Genomic DNA, 24,091 nt, shown 5'->3' on the forward strand with positions numbered 1-24,091 from the left:
GTATATCACCTTTATCTGCAGGCACTATCAAAAGGGTGAAATGTTTGTGTTTAAATATGTTCAGAAAAGTTTACAGTTTCCATAGGATGCACTTATTTTTTCACGAGTGTACATCACTTAAAAAAATTCCTTTGCTAAATGTGATAAAATTGTAAATACTTCAGCACATAGTAAATGTTTTGTCCTCTATAGAATATCCTATATGCAAATTAATTTGGCAAAACTATATGTACGTTTGTAACTGATGGTGTGATCCAGTTCTGAGTAACGGATTCCGAGATGCTGGGCGATTCAGATGATCTCAATGCAATCAATTCGCTTCTCATCACTAGATGGCAGTGGAGGTACATCTTACTGGAGTGAGCTCAAGCAATAGCAGTGTGTGTGTGTGTGTGTGTGTGTGTGTGAGATGCTCACGTTTGTGTGGTGTCACCAGTAGATCCATGGTCTTCTGAGACAAGTTTGGCCAGACAGTCGCCAGCTCCTTCTTTAGCTCTGCATCACACAGACGCTGGGCCACGATTCCTAATTTGTGTTGCAGAATTTATAAAAACAATTAATATATATTTTTTCATGTTATACTTGGATCTCCATTTAATACGACAGAGTATTAGGGCCATTTTAGGTAAAAAGAAAATGCAGAGCTGAGGGAGGGAATACATACTCTGTGGGGGGGGGGGGGGGGGGGGGGGACTCAAAGATTAAAGTCTGAAAATTACCAAAAAAAATCGGATATTCTCTGAGATTATAAAGTCATAAATTTGCAAGAAAAAAAGCTCAGGAATTCTGAGATTAAGAAGTCACAAATTTACAAGAAAACCCCCCTCAGAATTTCAGTGGTTAAAATGTCGCAAATTTACAAAAATAAAAAATCCTTGGAAAAATAGTGGGTGTTTTTGGTCGCTTCACTTCACAAGGTTGGATCAATGTCATCACACCACAGACGCCATGGCTGAGTTGAGAGTTATAATAAAGCGAGAATAAAGCGCCAAGAGATTTTCAACTGCATTTCCCAGAATGCACTGCAGCCAGGACGCATGTGAGTTTGTGTTCTTGTACATTTGTGACTTCTTAATCTTGGAATTTCTGAGATTTTTTTTGATGATGCCCTTTATTGTCACTAGTCACATGTACCAGCGAAATTAGCCGTCAACCTGTCCGTACATATACAACATACAATTGACATAGGGTAGACAGGACAGGAAGACAGGGATAAAGATAAAAAGGAAACACAACATGAGGAGAGATAAGGGAAAAAAAAGAACACCCCCCCACTATGCTCCTGTCAGGAGTACAGTGTGGGAACATTTAAAAAACCTTTGCATAAGCACACAACAACACAAGTACACTTTAAACATGAGACTTGAGGGGGGGAATCAGGGGTAAGGGGGGTAGGGGGGAGGTAATCCAGCGCAAGCAAGCAGCCGTCCGCTCCTGCAGCCATGAAGGCGCTGGTCACGCACCCGCTTGTCACACTGGGGGTCAAAATGGCAACCGCGGAAAGTTAGAGAGGAATGCGAGGAATGAGAATGTCTCCCGGCAGTGACCTTCAGGGGGAAATGTTTCCTCAGCAACGGCCTGAACCAAGGCCGGTGCTGTCTCAGGGCGCCGAATGTCACTAAGATATGAATTGTTTGGTCTTTCCAGGCAGGGTCCACACCACTCGTCCATATCTGTCCATTCCGTCCATTCTATTCAAATTGATCTCCGAAAAACGTATTCCTTGCAAAGCTGAAAGCTGCTCTGAGATAACAACCATTTTGTGGTTAAAGTTCTGAATGTCCACAGTCCGAGTGCCAACAGCTTTGCCCACCACTCCAATCATATCGGGCAGCTTTGTGGGGCTTTGAACAGCTGTCACCGTTGTCTGATTTCCTCGATATACCAGGGCAATGCCTAAGCCAATCAGCAAAAGTCCTGTAATCATGGTTCCGAATAGGTAGATATCTTCAATGTCCTCCATAGAAAGAATCGCCAGGCACACGACCCGCCACCGCTCCCACGTGTCCATCGTGTAACCAGCCGCAAACATTCCGGCAGGACAGATGGGTTCCCCCAAACCCAAACTTCTCGTCGAGGAAAACTGTGTCAATTTCGTTAGGAGACCAGTTTATCAATTCCATGCTTTTTTTAGTTTAGAAAGTAATGCAGGAAGAGTCTCTTCAAAAAGTACAGCAGACGAGACAAGACACAGAAGCACAAGCAGGGAAAAAAGGAGGGAGAGGGAGAGCAGAAAATGCGACCGCCTTCCGTGGAAGCACGGAGAGAGAAAAAAAAATTTTTTCTTGCAAATTTATGACTTTATGATCTCAGAGAATATCTGAGGGTTTTTTTTTCTTGTAAATGAACAATTTTAATCTCAGAAATTCTGACTTTTCTTCTCAGAATATTACCCCCTGCCCCACCTCAGCTACATTTTTTTTTTTTACACCTACAATGGCCCTAATACAGCATTGTAACTTGAAGACATGTTCCTAATCTCACTTGAATAATTCACAAGTACATTTAAAAATGCCTGACTTAAACAGAAACATCCTCTCAAGAAAAAAAAATGAATAAAACATAAAAGCACAGATAAAAGTAGACAGAAATGTTTTAAGACTGCTGATTTGGAACAGAGCTGTGAGAACAGGCTCGGCTTTCAGAGGACCGTGGAGGCTGAATGACTGACCTGAGGCCAGTTTAATCTCCAGTGCAGTGCGGATTAGAGCCATGAGCGTGGAGGTAAAGTGGACCGTGTTGTCATCGGCGATGGGCATGTTCATCTTCACCAGACGCTGAGGGGAGTCAGGAGGGCATTAGAGGAGAAGCGCACTCAAAAAAATACATTAAATTAAATTAAAAAAAAACACGTTGATACAAGAGAAACAAATACAACCCAAGCCTGAGAGATGCCTCAGTCCAAAACCATCTGTGTGCTTGTGACAGGCTTTTGCTCAAATTTTGACACTTAAAAATATTGGGATGATGTTCCAATTCACACATACACACTCAGTGGACATACCAGGATAAAGATCAAGTGCTCAGCCTGAAGCACACAAAACGTTTTGTCCAAAATGATAGAGTACGATTACAGAGACATGACAGTATTCAAACAGTCACATTCACTTCTATAGGGCTACATCTGTAACAAAAGTGCATCAGTGACACAGTGACAGAAAAGTAGAGAGAAGCATGAAGGCATAACCATGATGGGTGACTCAGAGCACGGGAGCTCAACACTGCACGCCGATAAAGGCATGGGAAATTCAAGTCCACTTTCTCTCAGGGTGCTTTCACATCTATTAGACCCTTTCATCAGTTAGAATCAGAGCGAAACTCATAAACCGCTTCATTTCCTTTGATTTAGGTTCACACTGTACATGAAATGGAAAAAAAAACAAAAAAACAAACACTGGTTAAACTCATTCATTGGTCAGAAATTTGGTGAAGGAAAAAATTTAAACAACCCTTTTTTGTCAAGTGTACGTAGGAAAAAAAAAAAAAATTCACCCGAGCATAAATACAGAGGCAGAACAGATAAATAGAGTTATCTCATAAAAATACTAGATATAGTGGGGCAAAAAAGTATTTAGTCAGTCACCAATTGTGCAAGTTCTCCCACTTAAAAAGATGAGAGAGGCCTGTAATTTTCATCATACGGTAGGTATACCTCGACTATGAGAGACAAAATGAGAAAAAAAAAAATTCAGAAAATCACATTGTCTGATTTTTAAGAATTTATTTGCAAATTATGGTGGAAAATAAGTATTTGGTCAATAACAAAAGTTCATCTCAATACTTTGTTATATACCCTTTGTTGGCAATGACAGAGGTCAAACGTTTCCTGTAAGTCTTCACAAGGTTTTCACACACTGTTGCTGGTATTTTGGCCCATTCCTCCATGCAGATCTCCTCTAGAGCAGTGATGTTTTGGGGCTGTCGCTGGGCAACACGGACTTTCAACTCCCTCCAAAGATTTTCTATGGGGTTGAGATCTGGAGACTGGCTAGGCCACTCCAGGATCTTGAAATTCTTCTTACGAAACCACTCCTTCGTTGCCCGGGCGGTGTGTTTGGGATCATTGTCATGCTGAAAGACCCAGCCACGTTCATTCTTCAATGCCCTTGCTGATGGAAGGAGGTTTTCGCTCAAAATCTCACGATACATGGCCCCATTCATTCTTTCCTTTACACGGATCAGTCGTCCCGGTCCCTTTGCAGAAAAACAGCCCCAAAGCATGATGTTTTGCGTCACAGTAGGTATGGTGTTCTTTGGATGCAACTCAGCATTCTTTCTCCTCCAAACACGACAAGTTGAGTTTTTACCAAAAAGTTCTATTTTGGTTTCATCTGACCATATGACATTCTCCCAATCCTCTTCTGGATCATCTAAATGCTCTCTAGCAAACTTCAGACGGGCCTGGACATGTACTGGCTTAAGCAGGGGGACACGTCTGGCACTGCAGGATTTGAGTCCCTGGGCGGCGTAGTGTGTTACTGATGGTTAGCCTTTGTTACTTTGGTTTGTTACCAGCTCTCTGCAGGTCATTCACTAGGTCCCCCCGTGTGGTTCTGGGATTTTTGCTCACCGTTCTTGTGATCATTTTGACCCCACGGGGTGAGATCTTGCGTGGAGCCCCAGATCGAGGGAGATTATCAGTGGTCTTGTATGTCTTCCATTTTCTAATAATTGCTCCCACAGTTGATTTCTTCACACCAAGCTGCTTACCTATTGCAGATTCAGTCTTCCCAGCCTGGTGCAGGTCTACAATTTTGTTTTCTGGTGTCCTTTGACAGCTCTTTGGTCTTGGCCATAGTGGAGTTTGGAGTGTGACTGTTTGAGGTTGTGGACAGGTGTCTTTTATACTGATAACGAGTTCAAACAGGTGCCATTAATACAGGTAACGAGTGGAGGACAGAGGAGCCTCTTAAAGAAGAAGTTACAGATCTGTGAGAGCCAGAAATCTTGCTTGTTTGTAGGTGACCAAATACTTATTTTACTGAGGAATTTACCAATTAGCCCTGTGATGACCTGGCGACTTGTCCAGGGTGTACCCCGCCTTTCGCCCGTAGTCAGCTGGGATAGGCTCCAGCTTGCCTGCGACCCTGTAGAAGGATAAAGCGGCTAGAGATAATGAGATGAGATGAGATTTACCAATTAATTCATTAAAATCCTACAATGTGATTTCCTGGATTCTTTCCCCCCATTCTGTCTCTCATAGTTGAAGTGTACCTATGATGAAAATTACAGGCCTCTCTCATCTTTTTAAGTGGGAGAACCTTGCACAATTGGTGGTTGACTAAATACTTTTTTGCCCCACTGTAACTACATACGCTAACTGGCCACTTTAATAGGAATACCTGTACACAGGCTCATTCATGCAATTATCAAATTAGCCAATCATGTCAGAAATTCGGGTGAAGATTAGGAAAAAAAAAACGTTTGATTTAGTTTTGGAGTAGTCTCTGATTCCTGTTGTTGACAGACAGGAGTGGATCCTGATGTGGGTCTTCTGCTCCACCTCAAGGCTTGATGTTTGTTCTGAAATGCTTTTCTGTTCAACACCGAACAGTACAGAGTGGTTATGGGCAATTCTTCAGCAGAGAGGCCAAAATTATGAAATTGCTTTTATTTGTCAGGGGTGGGGGTTTCCCAAAAGCCTCTTAACGCTAAGAGCATCTTAACTAGGAGAGCGAACGTTCACTGTGCTGCTCGCTCGACCATTTAAGGATGAGCTTTGTACTGTGATGCTTTTGGGAAACTCAGGCCAGCTCAGTGATATTACTAAAGTATGGAACCCAAGGCAAAATGTACTGAAAACCATATTTTAAAAAATCATCGCCCCGATTATAGCGATGTCGCTTCAGAGAAATCTTGGTTTGAATTTTAAGAAATGAAAGTTCTTTTTTTTCTAACGTAATTCTGTTACGGACTTTTCTTTCTTCGTTGCGTTCAGAGTTAAACATAGCCCATTTTTCGATGCTTTTTTAGGGTCAAAAGATATCCCATACTGTGTGATTTAAAAAAAAAATTAATACCATTATCTTGAGTACTGCAAATAAAAAAAAAAAGTTACCACATTTTACTGTGAATATAATTCCGTTACGTAAGAACTACCCTTATACGAGTTTCTGCCGCCTTCCTGTCAGCCTGAAATTCTCCCACCAACAAAAAGTTGCCTGGCTACAGAACCACCACTCAGTGGATGTGTTTTTGTTTGTGTAAACCACAGAGTCTGTTGTGGCTGGAAATCTCAAATCTGGAGGTAACCCTGCATCTGTGAAAGCACCCTTTTAGACGACGCTAAAATACTAATCAGCCCAAATGACTCAAGTCTGTGATCACTTTTGCTTAATGTATTGTGAAGAGTTGAGCTTCTGTGAGCTGAAAGATCATGAATCCAGTTCCAGTCACAGGTTGGAGGATTAAAAAAAGAAAAAAGAAGGGAAAACATGTCACACTTGCACACTCAGCAGGTAGCAAAGGAGTGCCGAACAAACGAGAGAGACAGCGTAGAGGATGTAGTGGATGAGAGCAAAAGCGAAAGAGGTAGAGAGACAGATAGACAAACAAATAGACAGATAGATCGATAGACAGAGTGGGTTAGACACACACGCACATATGCACTGCTCCACTACAAAGAAGTATGACAGGGAGTGGTTACTAGGGAAACTTCTCTATGCTAAGCTGGGAGGTTATTCATATACGACACAAAGTTCTCTATGAATTTAAAAAGGTCCATTACATTACAGGCTTTTAGCAGATGCTCTTATCCAGAGCGACGTAGAACGCACCCAGAGCAGCCTGGGGAGCAGTTGGGGGTTAGGTGCCTTCCTCAAGGGCTCTTCAGCCATTCCTGCTGGTCCAAGGAATCAAACCGGCGACCTTTCGGTCCCAAAGCTGCTTCGCTAACCATTAGGCCATGGCTTCCCCCATGTACATACGGTACACACACCTATAAAGTCTATAGGAATGTCTGGAATGGCTTCAATCAACTGCGTTTAAACACCACCATATGTGTAAAGGTGTACAGTAAATCATCTCTACAAAGTATCTGATTGAGAAATGGTGCATCTGAGCTGCTTATACTGTGTGCAAACAATGCAGAATAAAGGCGTACGTGAATCAATGTGAAATGTGACAGCTTTGAAAGTACACTTCATCATTTCAGAATTACGCTTTACCGTTTCATGCGTCTTAACGAGTAAGAGGATTATATCCAGATAGCGATTACTGGCGAACATCTCACATGGCTACATTCAGCAGAAAATCACTAACATGTACCAAATGTGTCTCACTGAGGGTCTCACTGTCCTTTCCAGCAGAAACCTATGGTATATTGCCACAAATTATGTCTAATATATACCTGTAAAATTTTTCTCACTAATCTTCAACGGCAAAAAAGTTACGGCACTATCAGGGGCCGTATTACTTTGTACACGTGATACATGCTTTTCATGTTCTGATTAACTAACAATATTCAGGTCTACAATTTTTAAAAGCAATACTTTGTTTTAACTCTAGCAAGACCAGAATTCTCGGCATGTGGTGTTTTGAACTGTAATTAAATCTTCCAAATATCATGAAAAAAAGTTCCTTGTGTATTTATTTCTGTGTCACATACAGAGAAAATGAATGATGTTTGCTGATTACTTCAGTAAGTTGCCTATAGCTTTTTACATAATTGACTCTTTGTATGAGATAACATGGGGGCTACGGACACTACAGGTGGGCTACGGACACTACAGGTGGGCTACGGACACTACAAGTGAGTTAATTGTCCTGCATTTTGTAATTCAGCAAGACATTCCAAGTACCAGAAGAAGGAAAACTCTGATTTCAAACCGGGGTAGATGGAACTCGCTAAGCCTTTTCAGGCAAATCTGTCTAGAAGAAGGAAAATTTCGAAATTAAACCACAATGGTAGAAGGGCTTGGGATCCCACTACCACTTTGGATCCTGAAAAGCAGTGGAAATGACAAGCAAAGTTCATACCGGCTCGGACGATGCCCGGGTGACCAAGGTCCGCGTCCCCTGTTGGGCAATCAGGACGGGGTTGAAAGATAGAACTAGACGCCATTGGCGTCGATGGCGATGCCTCCGCCTGGTAGACTACAACGCCTTATTAAGTTGTGATTTGGGGATGGACATTTGACCTCACAGTAATCTTGACCTGTGACCTTTTTAACCTCAAAATCTAATCAGTTCATGTTCGTCTCCAAATGCACAAATGGTGAAAGTTTAGTGAAATTCCTTTCATTTGCCTAGAGATATTGTGTTCACAAGGTTTTTGGACAGACATTTGACCTCACAGTGACCTTGACCTTAGACCTTTTGATCTCAAAATCTAATCATTTCATCTTTGTCCCAAAGCGCACAAATGGTGAAAGTTTGGTGAATTCCTTTCATTAGTCTTTTGAGATATGGTGTTCACAAAGTTTGGGGATGGACGTTTGACCTCACAGTAATCTTGACCTGTGACCTTTTAACCTCAAAATCTAATCAGTTCATGTTTGTCCCAAAGCGCACAAATGGTGAAAGTTTGGTGAAATTCCTTTCATTAGCCTTTGAGATATCGTGTTCACAATGTTTCGGGTCGGACGCATGCACAGACAACCCGAAAACATAATGCCTCCTGGACCTTAAGGTGGCAGAGGCATAAAAATTGGCTACTGGAAGGCATGGCATGCGCCGTGGACAAGAAAATGGAGGAAGTAACGGTGACACAACCTCAAGAAGAACTGACAAGGCAATAAGATTGCGAAAAAGATTTAAAACTGGTACATGGAATATAAGAGGACTAAAGAAAGTTGGCAAAGTTAAACTTCTGGGGAAAGAACTTGTACGGGTAAAAATCAGCATATGTGGTTTAACAGAAACTATTATTGTGTTGTTATAAATCGTGTTGTTACTAAAGACCCTTCATAGTTATTGTACTGAGCTCATTGTACGTCTCTCAGCATTGTGTACACGGGGGGGGGGGGGGGGGGGGGGGGGGGGGGGGGCTACGGACACTACGGAGATTTTTGTCATTTTGACATACCATTTTGAATCATACCTCAGTCGTATTAGGAAGTTATACTGTGAACATGTTTGGGGTTTTTTTTCCCATCTGGATACTTTGTAGATGAGAAATTCATTATAAACCAGATATTAAATGCAAATTTGACATCGTGAGCTTGATAAATTTGACAGAAAATATCTCAATAGTAAATCTGTCACACTGCAGACATTTCACGCGCGGTCCAACAAGATGTATATTTTGCAACAAAATGGTGTACTTCAGCCTGAAAGACGAAGAAATATGATACACTAGCACAAACCGTGCATCCAATAAGTTGAACTCATATTATATTACAATCCAGAAGATGTACAACTTTCCTCATTGAAAAAAATGAGACAAAAAAAATCCATGAACTTGTAGCAATTTTGACCCCACGTTCATTGCCATCAAATTTTTATTCTTGCAGATATCAATGTGCGGTTTTCGACATCGGACAGTCCTTGCGGTACTTTATCTGAAAACACTCAAACGCTACAGTCAGTGCTTAATTTGTAAAGTGGGAGGTCCCGGAACGCAGGAGGTGGGTGGGTCCGGTGACTCAAAAAAAAAATAAAAAGGCGGGGGGCGGTTTACTATAACTTTACGCACACACGCCTATAGAGATCTTGCAGTCACGTGACCGGAAAGTACACAACCGCCATCTTGTCAGTCAAAAACACTGCTGAATACTGCTGCACTCGTGTACAGAATGGATCAATTTCAACCGACGGACTACACGGCTCATTTTTCTAATGAACAGATAACTAGATATATGTCTAAAATAAACGATCTACAGATTAGTGACCCTTATGGCTTACCGGACGGAGTTCTCACAACCGAGTTTGAACTGCCAGTGGAATACCCAGACGTGTATAATTACCTCATTAACTTTCCCTCGCTGTTCAGTGGTGAAGCACTGCGTGCTTATAAATCTCTGGACAGTTATCTCTACAGAAATTCAGGATTTGTCAGCGACTCAGATGTGGCATCTTGTAAACAAGAATCCTCATTGGATGGGTAAGTCACTTAAGTATTGAGTATAGCACTGACCAGCCGATTACAGAATAGAATAAGGTAATTCCAGCTGTAATTCCAAATCGTCCGTCTTGTTTACATGGATCTGGCGTTGGAGATGTAGAGGCTTAGCAGTGGAGATTTGAGTGGCTGTTTTCTGAGCTTAATCAACAGGCCGGCTCTGCAGCCTCGCTTTTGCTTCCGCTCCCGGCACTGCCTCCTTCGCTTTGCTTCCGATAACAATCCACGGAGACCCCGCTGGTCTCGCTATCTCGTCCGGAATGTTGTGCATGCGATGGAAATCGCTACAAACCGTCATTTTCTGCTGGAAACCAATGTCCAGTAAGTCCATACGGTTGTAGTGGATATTGAAGTCCGGTACAGACGAACAACACGCAAAAATACACACAAAAAAACATAAAAAACATGCACAGGTAGGGAAAGCTTGTAGCCGCAGCTGTTGTAGTAGAATTGTATATAGTAGGGTTTTCCAGAAGAAAAGGTAGAAGTAAAAGCAGAAGTAGAAGGCGGAATATGGCGTTTGACCTACAAGATGGCGTCTGTCACAATCTGGATCGGCTGTGACGTCACATGCAAGTGCTCCATTGCATGACGTATTGCAACAGCACCAGTTATCAAATCCTGGACAACAATGGACAACGCTCAGAATGTTCTCCAAACAGGCACTCAAGTTCACCCTCACTCTCCACACATACGTTAAGGCAGGGGTCGGGAACCTTTTTGGCTGAGAGAGCCATGAAAGCCACATATTTTCAAATACATTTTCGTGAGAGCCATATATAAAAAGTGACGCTGAATACAACTAAAATGCATTTTTACGTATGACCAACAATTTGAGTGTAATATATTCTTTTTCATAACGAAGAGGCTCTTGGCATGCCGTCTTCCTCCTGTCCCCCGCTGAATATTTTGACGCAAACGTAGCTTGGCGTGTTTCGAAGTGCCGCTTTATTTCATTGTTTCATCGATGCAATCTTGTCATTGTATAGGCCTATTGGACACAAAGCAGAACCCTCTCACCCCACAAAGGCGAACTCCTCTGTCCATTCCTGTTGAAATGTACGGTAGCCTACCAGTCACCTTTTTTCCCTTTTCGCCATGTTCTTTGTCAAAAGGCTTTGCTTTGCGGTTGGTGCGCTAACACTTCTAGCTTCACCGCCATCATCATTCTTCTCGTCTTCTTTCTGATCGTTCCCGCGGACTGGTACACTTGCAGCAGGTGCTGGTGCAGTGTCACTGTGTCCAACGTTGTCCATTTTAGGTCGTTTAGGATCCGGCTGTCCTGGGACTTTGAAAAATTTTAGTAAGCTTTCTTGTTTTTTTGCCATTTTTTCCACAGCGCAAGCTAACGGCTACAAAAAAACCCCGGTGTTCTATTGAGCTGAAGTATACACCCCGTGTCCCCCCCCCTTCCCCTTTCGCATGGATTTTGTGGATGTCATAGGATAGAAATCAACAACAGATAGCAAAATCAAAACCGAACACTAAACAAATTTTTATTTACTTATTTATTTCATTTATTGTTTGATTTTTTTCCCTTTTGTGATGGTCATGGAGGTGATCTGATCCATTTAAATAGCTGCCGGAACACCGAATGAAATGAAAATAGCTGCCGGATCCGACGACGGAGGTTACGGATCTTGTTCCGTCATGTTCCGGCTCAAATTAAGCCCCGGCTACAGTTATCCTGTTTCTATCATTCTGAAATGTGTGCAAAACTTTGTCAAACATGAAATGGCTCACATTAGTGATTTTCTGCTGATTAAGGATTTGTGAATTTCCCAAAAGCGATTTATGCCCAAGTCTCACCCTTACTTCAGGAGATGATTTCACCTGCATACTGTAGATATAACCATAAAATCGACAATTCTTATACTGAACATCCTTTCAACACTTTGCCTTTATAATATGTAATTATGCACACTATCTGGTGTTACCCAGAAGTGCATCCCTTTTGAGTCAGGATTCTCTTAAAGGAACAGTCCACCGTACTTCCATAATGAAATATGCTCTTATCTGAATTGAGACGAGCTGCTCCGTACCTCTCCGAGCTTTGCGCAACCTCCCAGTCAGTCAGACGCAGTCAGACGCGCTGTCACTCCTGTTAGCAATGTAGCTAGGCTCAGTATGGCCAATGGTATTTTTTGGGGCTGTAGTTAGATGTGACCAAACTCTTCTGCGTTTTTCCTGTTTACATAGGTTTATATGACCAGTGATATGAAACAAGTTCAGTTACACAAATTGAAACGTAACGATTTTCTATGCTATGGAAAGTCCGCACTATAATGACAGGCGTACTAACACTTTCTGCGCGCTTCGGCAGCGCATTGATATCTGAGCTCCGTATCGATGCGCTGCAGAAGGTGTTAGTACGCCTGTCATTATAGTGCGGACTTTCCGTAGCATAGAAAATCGCCATGTTTCAATTTGTGTAACTGAACTTGTTTCATATCACTGGTCATATAAACCTATGTAAACAGGAAAAACGCGGAAGAGTTTGGTCACATCTAACTACAGCCCCAAAAAATACCGTTGGCCATGCTGAGCCTAGCTACATTGCTAACAGGAGTGACAGCGCGTTTGACTGCGCCTGACTGACTGGGAGGTCGCGCAAAGCTCGGAGAGGTACGGAGCAGCTCGTCTCAATTCAGGTAAGAGCATATTTCATTAAGGAAATACGGTGGACTGTTCCTTTAAGGTTTTTTTCCTTGAGTTTTCTCAGAGAGTTTCTTCTTGCCACCATCACCATTGGTTTTGTCATAAAGGCTCGAAATCTACATCTGAATTACAGTAAACCTGCTTTGTGTCAATTTCTACAGCTAAAAGCACTACGTAAATAAAACTGAACAGAATTTACAGAAAAAGGCAGAGTCAGATTTGAGGTTAACACCAAAGACGTGGATTATGTCTTAAAGACTCAAAACCTTCTCAGGTGGAAAGCAGTGATTCGATTCAGTTACAAACAAAAACGTTATTCGAGAAAAATAAAAAAGCAGTCTGATGAAGGTCAAGTTCATCTCAGACTCCGACATCTTGCCGACATGCTACAGAGTTTCTAATATCTTTTGTACACTTTTCTGGCCACAAGATTCAGAATCAATCAAGCTTATTAGCTCTGCGCACTCCAATACACCAGTTTCTGGCTGAAAAACAAACCTGCTTAGAAATTTCTTTGAAACACTACCGACTTCCATCTCTGCAAACTAGACATATCGACCGAAACCTGTTCCTGATACATATAATCAGACACATGGTCCATGGTTCCTTCATCTATCTTTAGGAAAGTTCAAAATGCTGCGCAATCGTGTTTTGTGATGGGCGGTGGACCCCTTGCCAAGATTACTAACAGAAGGTGTAATTGGTGTAACCAGTAAGCAAGGATGAAAGTTTAAACGCAGGTTCAAATCTGGATATAATCCAAAAAACGACGCATAAAACGAGCAGGTATTAACCCAAGCTGTGTCCGAAATCACTCACTCATTCACTACTATCTTGGGAATTCTATATAGAGGACTATATAATGAGCTCATTGGTAAAATGAAAAAACACTTTCGGACACTACTACGCCACGCCGTTATTTACGTCATTACTGTCGCACAATTAAAACATGCCAGATCAGTCGGCTGGTGGGTTTTCAAAATAATAAACACGTGCATGTGTTTTTGTGATAAATCCATATTATACTGAGCGTATTTCCCACATTAATCAATACAAAGTACCTGCATCTTTCAGTTCTTTTAAATCAAGGCTGAATAATTTTCTTTGTTTTTTGCCGCTGCCTTTTTTTCAATCAAATTTAAGGCTTTTGATTAATTCCTCACTCTGCACTGTAACTTTTATTCTTGTATTTTATCTGTCTTATTCCATTTTAGCTTATTTTTTAATTCTCTTACTATTTTTAATTGCACTTGAATGTCCGTTAATAATATGTTTCTTGCTCCAAGGCGGTCTTGGACACTCTTCCCAGACGGCTGGGTGTACGCCAGGACCCAGCTGTTTTCGGTGACTCACAGGAGGACAGAGAGAGTCAGATTGCCATTGATCACCCTAACGGCCGATCCTTTGATCACTCTAATGACTCGCCATTCACACCCAGCCTCCAGTGACCCACACCAACATGATGCCTCAATGACACCTTAGGCCAAGTTTACATTAGACCGTATCTGTCTCGTTTTCTTCGCGGATGCACTGTCCGTTTACATTAAACCACCTGGAAACGCTGGGAAACGGGAATCCGCCAGGGTCCACGTATTCAATCCAGATCGTGTCTGGTCTGGTGCTGTGTAAACATTGAGAATACGCGGATACGCTGTGCTGAGCTCTAGCTGGCGTCGTCATTGGACAACGTCACTGTGACATCCACCTTCCTGATTCGCTGGCGTTGGTCATGTGACGCGACTGCTGAAAAACGGCGCGGACTTCCGCCTTGTATCACCTTTCATTAAAGAGTATAAAAGTATGAAAATACTGCAAATACTGATGCAAATACTGCCCATTGTGTAGTTATGATTGTCTTTAGGCTTGCCATCCTTCCACTTGCAAGTGGTAAGTGATATGCACTGGGATCACACACACACAGCGGCTCAGTCCCAAATCACTGCTCGTGCACTTCACTCGCACGCTCTGTGAGCTGCGCAGGGCCGGAGTGCGCACCCTCCAGAGGGCACTCGCTGTTCAGGGCGGAGTGATTTGGAGCGCAGGATGCCTGCGGAGCCGAGCGTATCCGTGTATTGGCGTTGCTATGTGCACGCGAATCGTGTATTGGCGTTGCTGTGTGCACACTAATCGTTTTAAAAACGTTAATCTGATGATCCGCTGATAAGGTCTAATGTAAACCCCACCTTAGATGAGCTGGTCATCAGAATTCTGATTCTGATCCAGGAGAAGATAAATATCTGATACTCCCTATTAGGCCCTGTTTACATTATTTCGAATCAGCGGATCATCAGATTAAAGTTTTTAAAACGATTCGCGTACACACACAAAATTTCTGTGCCCGCAACAAAACCGTTCCCCGTGCACACAGCAACACCAATACACGGATACGCTAATCACATGACTAATTAGACGCCGCACGTCACATGATCCCAGTGCATATCGGGCATGCGCAAGTCACTCACCACTTGCAAGTGGAAGGATGTCGTTGTTAAAAATTAAGTATGCCAGTCTGTTATCGGCGGTACCGGTACTACAATGACGCCTTTTTTACACCGTGTATGGCCTTCGTGTTTATGCTAGAAGGATCTAACAGTGTTCGGTACACTCTTCACCTTGCAGAACGGCCGTTTTTTGCGATTACAGCAAGACTTATTTAGTGCTACGGTAACCAACACACTTCCTGTATTGCTCATTCACTTAATGACTTCCTCAACACACTTCCTGTATTGCTCATTCACATGACCAACGTGGCATGACCAACGCCAGCGAATCAGGAAGGTGGATGTCACAGTGACGTTGTCCAATGACGACGTCAGCTAGAGCTCAGCACTGCGTATCCTCGTTCCTCAATGTTTACACAGCACCGGATCAGATACGTACTGGGTTGAATACGTGGGCCCTGGCGGATTCAAACTGTTCCGCCTGTGGAGTCGTTTCCCGGCGTTTTAATGTGCACGGACAGTGCATCTGCGACGAAAACGATACGGATACGGTCTAATGTAAACACCACCTCAGTCAGACAGAACTGAGGAAGCCTTTTGGACGAGAGGTGAAACGTTTTCAAGAATTTTCAAGCAAGTCCAGTTGCCCCTTTCTACCACCCACAGTTTACTATGACCTGGATGATTGAGAATCGTCACAGACATGCTCCGTCCGTTCACCCCAACACACTACAATATTATCGTCATTTTCGTGCCATGACTTATAAATTTGTCACGTGCCCGTTGTCATAAGGAACTGCAAAACATGATATTGCCTGGTTAGTGCCAACCGGTTGTACACTACTTTTCACGATGCATTGTGGGATGCTATGAGTCCACTATACAGAGTGTAATAATTCTGACAGCACTACAAAATGGCAAACTTGCAATAAAGTCCACTATATAGTGAGTAGTGAGTGATTTTGGACACAAGGCAAGTCTGAGTATGGGACTTCACTAAACTACCATATATTTGACCCTTCACTGCATGCTAACATCAGATGACCGTTCTACTAAAGTCCTAATCTGTTATAGTGATATATTATTATCTTTATATGACAGAGGGAGTAGAGAAGGGGCACAATGGTCCAAGAAAAGGAGGGAAAAGAGAAAGACGGGCTACACCAGAAAGAGCGGGCACAAAGGAAAAAAAAAAAAACTAGGAAAGAAAAGGGGTGGGAGACACTGCAGAGCACAGAAGTTGGCTGAAGGATAAGCCAATGAGAAGACAGGGTGAGTGGAGCGGGAGCGGGAGCGGGGACGGGTAGGGGCACGGCAGGAGAAATCAGGCTACCTTGTAGGCGATTCGTGGCGGACATTTCTTTCCCAAACCTAAAGGTGGGCACATGTGGAGCAGCATCTCATACATATCGCGGTACTTGATACGGCCACTTCACAGTGTCGAGAACGCAACAGAATCAAAATCAAAAGACAAGGATGGGGAGTTAGAGAGACGGGAAGAGGAGAGGGGGAGGAAATGAAATGAAACAAAGCAGAACAAAAATGAAAAAAAAAATAATACAAATTAAAATAAACAAACAAACAAACAAACAAACAAAAACAAAGAAACAGAAATCTGTGTTATTTAGATTTCCACTAGTGTCATGGACAGGGATGCCATCCTTGCCTGGGTCAGGGTCAAAGATGGATCCTAAAAGGTTAGAGGTTAGAGGAAGAGAGAAGGAGTTGATCCCTGATGGGAAAGAAGAAATGGAATGAAGCAAAGGTGCACACATGGTGTGGATCGTGACAGAATGGCTGCATTGTTTGGAAGATGTCTGCTTGGGCATGCTAAGAGACATCATGTCAGGTTTCTTCTTTTTGTGCTTGAAAACAAAGATTTCAATGCCAGCCTTCTTTTTTTTTTTTTTTTTAAATCAATGACCTTTCTGTCATATTTGCTGTTGCATCTGTGAGCTAAGCTGAAGCGCCGCTAAAGCTTAGCTTCAACTTAGCATATCGGAAGACAACGTTACTCCAAGTTAAGCTTCAATACTCCACTAGTATTCTAGATGACTGTGATATACATCATAAGCATGTATTTCATAGAATATCACAAATCATAAAGATGATCATGTTGGCTTTGAAAGCTTTGTTTCCCATTCAGCATCATTAACCAAAGCCAGTCACGTCTCAAAGGGCAAGTGCTCGTGTATAGGCAAGTCATTTTGTGCACAGCCATTCAGTTCAGGTCTCTGGGCGCTGGCGCACAGAGCCTGCAAAAGTGGAGGAAGTTTTCTGGGGTTTGCAAACCTTGTATGCTACCCTATTAGGGCAGTTCTTCCCTAAGCCAAGAGGGGGTGAGATAATTCGCAACAAATTGTACATATCCTTATAGGAAATCCGTCCGCTGCAGAGAAAACAAGCAAGACATGACACAGGTGTAAGGCAAGCTCAGCTTGGAGAGTATATTAGTATAGGCATTGGACACGTATGGCCACGTCGAGCCCATACGTATCCATCAGGGTTGTGCATGAGTATAGAGGGGTATAGATACTCCTTTACATATTATCTTATAGACTAATGACAGGACAGGAAAGGCTTTTCAGACCCCAATACAGCTTCCAGACTGTGATACTACATAAGTCAGTGGCTCAGACCTCTCTCCGTTTGCAGGGCGTTGTAGGTGTCGGGACATACCATGCAGCCGGGTCGTACTCAGCCCACACGCGGATGAACTCGTCCAGGTGATGGGGACCCAGGATGGAGGAGTCCCGGGTCAGGTACTCAAAATTATCCATGATCACAGCCACAAACAGATTCAGCATCTACAAAAAGGACATAGAGACAACATACGACAGGTTGGAGGCTCTTTAATGCTAAAGCAGCACTTGTTATTCATACAGCCATTCTAACGTAATTCTTTATAAGCGTATTGTTCTTGTCAGAATTATTGGGACACTTCAGGAGAACGGGAAAAATTAACTGTACACACAGCGATTTAAAGTTTCGGTGTAACTAACTGGAGAAACAACTTGCCATTCCTGTAACAAAATCATTCTCAGAAGTATTTCTTTCAAAAAAAAAAAAAAAGTAACAAAAGTATTGGCACCCACAATCCATCTCATCTCATCTCATTATCTCTAGCCGCTTTATCCTTCTACAGGGTCGCAGGCAAGCTGGAGCCTATCCCAGCTGACTACGGGCGAAAGGCGGGGTACACCCTGGACAAGTCGCCAGGTCATCACAGGGCTGACACATAGACACAGACAACCATTCACACTCACATTCACACCTACGGTCAATTTAGAGTCACCAGTTAACCTAACCTGCATGTCTTTGGACTGTGGGGGAAACCGGAGCACCCGGAGGAAACCCACGCGGACACGGGGAGAACATGCAAACTCCGCACAGAAAGGCCCTCGCCGGCCACGGGGCTCGAACCCGGACCTTCTTGCTGTGAGGCGACGGCGCTAACCACTACACCACTGTGCCGCCCACCCACAATCCAAATAAATTGTAATATTCTTTCATAATAATAATTTAAAATAAGTCTTTGATTTTTTTTTTGTTGTTGTTGTTGTTTCAAATGTCCCAAGATCTAAAACTTTTCTGACATTCCTGAGGTATAAATATGAGCTTGCACACATGTTAAATCTTTCCACACCAAAGACGCAAATTATTAGTTAAAGCTAGACTGCCTTTCAGATTTTTCAAGTGTAGGTCATAAAAATAATTTTCCCCGACACCCAATTATTTTTTGTTTAGTGGACCGAAAGCTACTGAATTCGAATCACAGACTTCCAATTTTATTAGGTTTTTTTAAAAAATAGAGCAATTAATGAATTTAAGGCCATGTGGCCCTAAATTCGCCGATATTTTTTCTTGCTTCATCATGACGCAAAACAAGATCCTACGTCATGCATCACGTGGTGGGCTTTCCCTGTTCGTGCAAGGCATTGTGGGATACAAATTTGAAACAGGAGAGAAAAATGGAGGACGTGAGTGTGCGAATGAAACGTGAAAGACCGACTACAGTAACGGAAAGAAAGCGAGAAGAAAAGACGTTATGTTATATACGAAGGAAAGGAAACGCAGGACCAAACTAATAAATATTGGCGGTCAACGAGCACCTCGGTGTGATCAGCTGTTCGTTTAGCGACAGAATGATGTAACTGTCAGTGTACAGTCAAAGTAAACCTGCGCATACGCACACACATGGACTTCCTCTGTCTGCTTGACTGTGTGAAGTGAGCGGTGAACTATTAGATAACAGTATTTATTCTATCCACACTTACTGGATATGAGTAATCACATGCTCTGATTGGCTACTAGCCTGGCAAGCCAGACTAAATGTGAATATTTAGTCTGGCCTCGATCCGTAGACATTTCCGAAGCGGGTAGGAGGAACAAACCGCTGTCTTTCAAACTGTCTCTGTGCGTATAGGCCAACGCTCTGACCAATCAGCGCAACAGTGACTGTGACGTAGTCAGAGCGACAGAAAGCAGTGGGGGAGGCCTCGAAATAAATAATTTTTCAAAATGCGTATTAATTAATAAACAGGTTCTAGATATTAAGAAGTTTGGAGATAACGACCACAAGTTTGGAGTCTGTACCACATACTTAACATACACTCTTATTTTTTTCAAGTGTTTTTCAAGGGTTTGCTTAAACTGTTTTTGAGAGTTTTTATTTAGTGGTGTTTGGTGAAATAATTTCCCTTAAATTTAAAATAACGGGAAAATAAGAAACAATCAAAAAGTAATGTTTCAAAGCTGTTTATTAATTCTTCATACTGCACAAACTAGCCCCATCCTTTTGGCTACGAGCGGAGCCAGCTGGTAGATCAGACTTTTGCCATAGCCGGTCGGCAAAACGGCGAAAACGTCCTTCTTGAAAAGGAATGAGCGGACAGCCTCTTCCTGCTCATGTTTCAACGAAAACTCCAAGTCTAATTCTTCTAAAACTGATTCCAAAGCGGAGTCAAACGCGCGCTGTTCACTAGCCGTAGCCATCTTTCCTGTTGTGCTTTCTCCAGCGTCGCGCAGCCTTGTCGTCACTCCTGCAAAAGCCCGCCCAAAGAATCCAAACAAAAACCCTGCGTTGTGACTGGCGGGCACGATTTGATGCCCGGGGTGTGTTTGTTTATATGATGCGAGGCTAGACCCATTCGCTAGGCAAAAAATATTTTTGGCCGCTAGGCGGGTGGGTCTAGTTTACTAGGCTAACTGGCTACTCTATTAATAGAATATCAGCTTATATACCATGAGTAGAGAAAAACAAAATGGCGGTGCGCATAAAGTCAGATATATCACTTTATCAAGTATTTAAAGGATATGGGACATGAAACATAAATGCACACTATATCAGTTTCTTTCCATTAAAAATATGAATTAATTGCATCAACAAATACAAAATCATCTATTAAATTCAGCAAAATCGTTATATTCGTGATGATTATATGGCATTTCTGCTCGACTTCCGATATGCATTTTTTGCAACCGGAAGAGCCGCTGTCACGTGATCATACGTCACAAAAACTTTCGGGCACAGCACAAGCGGGTAGATGAATGGAGAAGTGGATGACAAGAAAATTGTTTTTATAGTCTTTAAAGTACATTGGACATCATGGTGTATTGTGCTGCTTATGGTTGCAATAATTCCAATGGGAAATGCCCTGGAGTAAGTTTTTTTGCATTCCCCAAGGACCCGAAGCTGAGGAAAGTGTGGGCTCACCTGCGCATGCGCAGTAGGCTTCGCGCATGCGCAGTAGGCTTGGCAGGACAACTTTACAGAACACCTGTTGAAAAAAAACTTTGCACCTACTGTTTCCCACAAACTGTATTCGGACCATTTCACTGAGGATTCTTTCAACATTAATACTCAGGTACTGAGCGATATTAATTCATGAAACAGGAAGCATAAGGATGAGAAAAAAAACCCCACTTCAAATCGGGAAGCCGCGCACACCGGCGCCAGGCTGCACAAATGCGCGCAGCTTCCCGACCCAAACCGCCTCTCTCTCATCCTTACACTTCATGCCTCATGCTCCATGAACCAACATCGCTATTTTTTTTTTAAAAATCGGATCTGCACGATTCAGCCGTGAAAAAGGCGGCATCCGCCGAAAGGCGCGCTGTTTGCATCCCTGCACGGAGGCCAGGGGACAGGGCAGGAATATTTTTGTTGATATGAGTGATCCGGTGCGATTTCGCGACCCCCCTGTTGAAGACCTCTGCGCTAAGCGACTGAAAGCCGAGGTAAGGATTAGTATTATAATTTTGGGTGTATCAATTATTGATTATCATAATTCTGACTCGTTTCGCCATTTTGAATGTTTTCATCTCGGACTCTGGAAGCATTGTATATCAATCAATCTCGAAAAATATCAGCAAAAAAAAACTAGCTTGCAACGGACTTTAGCTAGATCTATGATGAACTTTCAATGTATGATACAAAAATAATACTTCTTTCAACAGATCATTAGCCTTTGAGCAGAATTGTTTTTAACTTACCAGGAAGTGTTATCCAGCCGACCGCTTTCAGTTTCATGAGGGCTGAATGAACCCTCACTCTCAGAATCATCTGACCCGTCAGAGTAAAGACAAGATCCATGTTCATGTGAATTTCCAGCTATCAGTTCGAATTGATAGGGTCTAACTTCACATCTCTGTGAAACATCGGGAATGTCACTGTCGATGGTGTCCATTTCGGTAACCTGTTTACATTAGATACCCAAGCGCTGGCTCCTTGGAAAGTTTTTGTGACGTCACGGGTCACGTGACCACCTAGCTCATTAACGAATCCTTGTTTTACGCTGATGTATAAAAAAACTTGAATAATGTGATGATTTTCACATTTTTGACGCCCTGCAGTGATTTAGATGGCATTTCTTATGTCCTTTATACATAATTATACCCAGAAAAAAATCCATGTCCCATATCCTTTAAAAGAAACCGAAATAGCTAAAACCACAAAAAAAAAACCTAAAGAAGAAGAAAATTGTGGATTGTGTTATGGAACCAACTGAGGATGAAATAAAAACTCTACTCGTAAACACCCCCACCCCCCAAAAAAATACAAAAAAACAAAAACAAAAAAAGCAACAAAATATGAAATGAAAGTGTCTCATGGTAAGAACATATCTTTTTTTTAATTTTTCAAGAATTATTATTATTATAGCATTTTTCACAAATTGCTCCTGTCATTTCGCCGGTTTGTTTACATTCTAAGCGGAAATGATTTTGTCGGATGTTTTGTATAAGCTTTTTATTTATCGAATTTGCAAAAAATAAAAATGCTCCGTTTCTCAAACTCCAGTGAATGTCGATAGAATAAAACAGTTATTCCACTCAATCTCGTCATATCAGCTATCAGCTTATATCCGACTCGATTTTGTGGAATAACTGTTAAGTATCATAGATGACACAAGATAATGGAGATAAATTGTGCTTGGGTCATTATGCTGGCTTTGAGTGCTTTGTTTCAATACAAAAGAGACACGTTATTAGTGGCCTGCACAAGTTTAAAATATAATGAAAGCTGTAACAAAAGCACCTCGACTTGGTGGGTCAGGAATTCTTATGACGAAGGATGAACCAAATATGTTAAGACTTGACCATAGTGGGTTCTTTGTTGAAGACATCATAAAGAAATCCTTACAGGAACACAAAGTCTGTCCTAACTGGACATCAACCCAAGTGGTTTGCACTGCAAAGTGCAGCCCATATGCATAAACATACGAAGATAAAAAAAAAAAAAAGCTGAAAATGTTCTGCATGAACAAAGAAGTGGTTCATGGTGTCTGTACAAGTGACTCCAACATTTTTAGATATTTAAAGAATAAGCTCAGTACTGTTATACTGTGCAGATATTAACACTGTGGGTGCCAATAATTTTGAAACTAGTGTTTTTCAGGGAAAAAAAAAAAATCAGGATATTGTCTCATCTCATTATCTCTAGCCGCTTTATCCTGTTCTACAGGGTCGCAGGCAAGCTGGAGCCTATCCCAGCTGACTACGGGCGAAAGGCGGGGTACACCCTGGACAAGTCGCCAGGTCATCACAGGGCTGACACATAGACACAGACAACCATTCACACTCACATTCACACCTACGCTCAATTTAGAGTCACCAGTTAACCTAACCTGCATGTCTTTGGACTGTGGGGGAAACCGGAGCACCCGGAGGAAACCCACGCGGACACGGGGAGAACATGCAAACTCCGCACAGAAAGGCCCTCGCCGGCTACAGGGCTCGAACCCGGACCTTCTTGCTGTGAGGCGACAGCGCTAACCACTACACCATCGTGCCGCCCTCAGGATATTGTGTTAAAAATAAAACAATGTCCCCATATAAGCAAGTCATTATATTATGAACTCTAAGTATTATTCATTTTAGATAGGCCTTTTTGTTCATTTCCATGAAAGGTGGCAATAATTTTGGCATCGACTGTGCAGCAGCTCTAACAAAACACATTTTCGCTAATAAAGCCTTTTTTGGTTAAAACCTTACAATGATTACATCTCTTCTTGAGGTTTGGGATTTGTGTTAATTCCACTTCTCTCTGGAGGTTTAACTGAAATGATTTTCAAGCTGTGAGAAAAGAATGTGCATCCCATCGTGTTCTGCTTCTTTGACAACCAAGTCAACCATCGTCTCTGATATTTTAGTTGAAACAGAAACCTAAACAGATCTGAAGAAATGTGTGTGTGAGCAGTATAATTAGGCCCAGAGCGCCTCAATTTGCTGGACTACAGTAACGAACAGAGACGACCAGGAAAGAGCACTGACCAGAAAAGAGCAAAGGAAGATGAAGGAGACAAAATAAAAGTAGGCAAAGTCGCTGCCGCACTCGTCTTCCACCATTCCGGACTTCTCATCGCATGGACGGTGACTCAGACACGACAGCATGATCTCGTGCCAGGCCTCTCCTGTAGCACTCCTAAAGGGG

General features: G+C 42.4%; 1 protein-coding gene across 1 annotated transcript in view; it reads right to left on the bottom strand.

Moving 5' to 3' along the window:
• cacna1ba (calcium channel, voltage-dependent, N type, alpha 1B subunit, a) overlaps positions 1-24,091 on the bottom strand; it is a 380,512-nt gene that overhangs the window by 34,976 nt on the left and 321,445 nt on the right. The window contains exons 36-40 of the mRNA XM_060907396.1: positions 23,932-24,082; positions 17,839-17,966; positions 16,493-16,589; positions 2,672-2,777; positions 418-525 (exon numbers count right to left, since the gene is read on the bottom strand). Of these exons, the coding sequence (XP_060763379.1) occupies positions 418-525; positions 2,672-2,777; positions 16,493-16,589; positions 17,839-17,966; positions 23,932-24,082 (590 nt within the window). The remainder of the gene's footprint in view (positions 1-417; positions 526-2,671; positions 2,778-16,492; positions 16,590-17,838; positions 17,967-23,931; positions 24,083-24,091) is intronic.

The sequence above is a fragment of the Neoarius graeffei genome, chromosome 24 (genome assembly GCF_027579695.1).
Source record: "Neoarius graeffei isolate fNeoGra1 chromosome 24, fNeoGra1.pri, whole genome shotgun sequence".
NCBI classification, from domain to species: domain Eukaryota; kingdom Metazoa; phylum Chordata; class Actinopteri; order Siluriformes; family Ariidae; genus Neoarius; species Neoarius graeffei.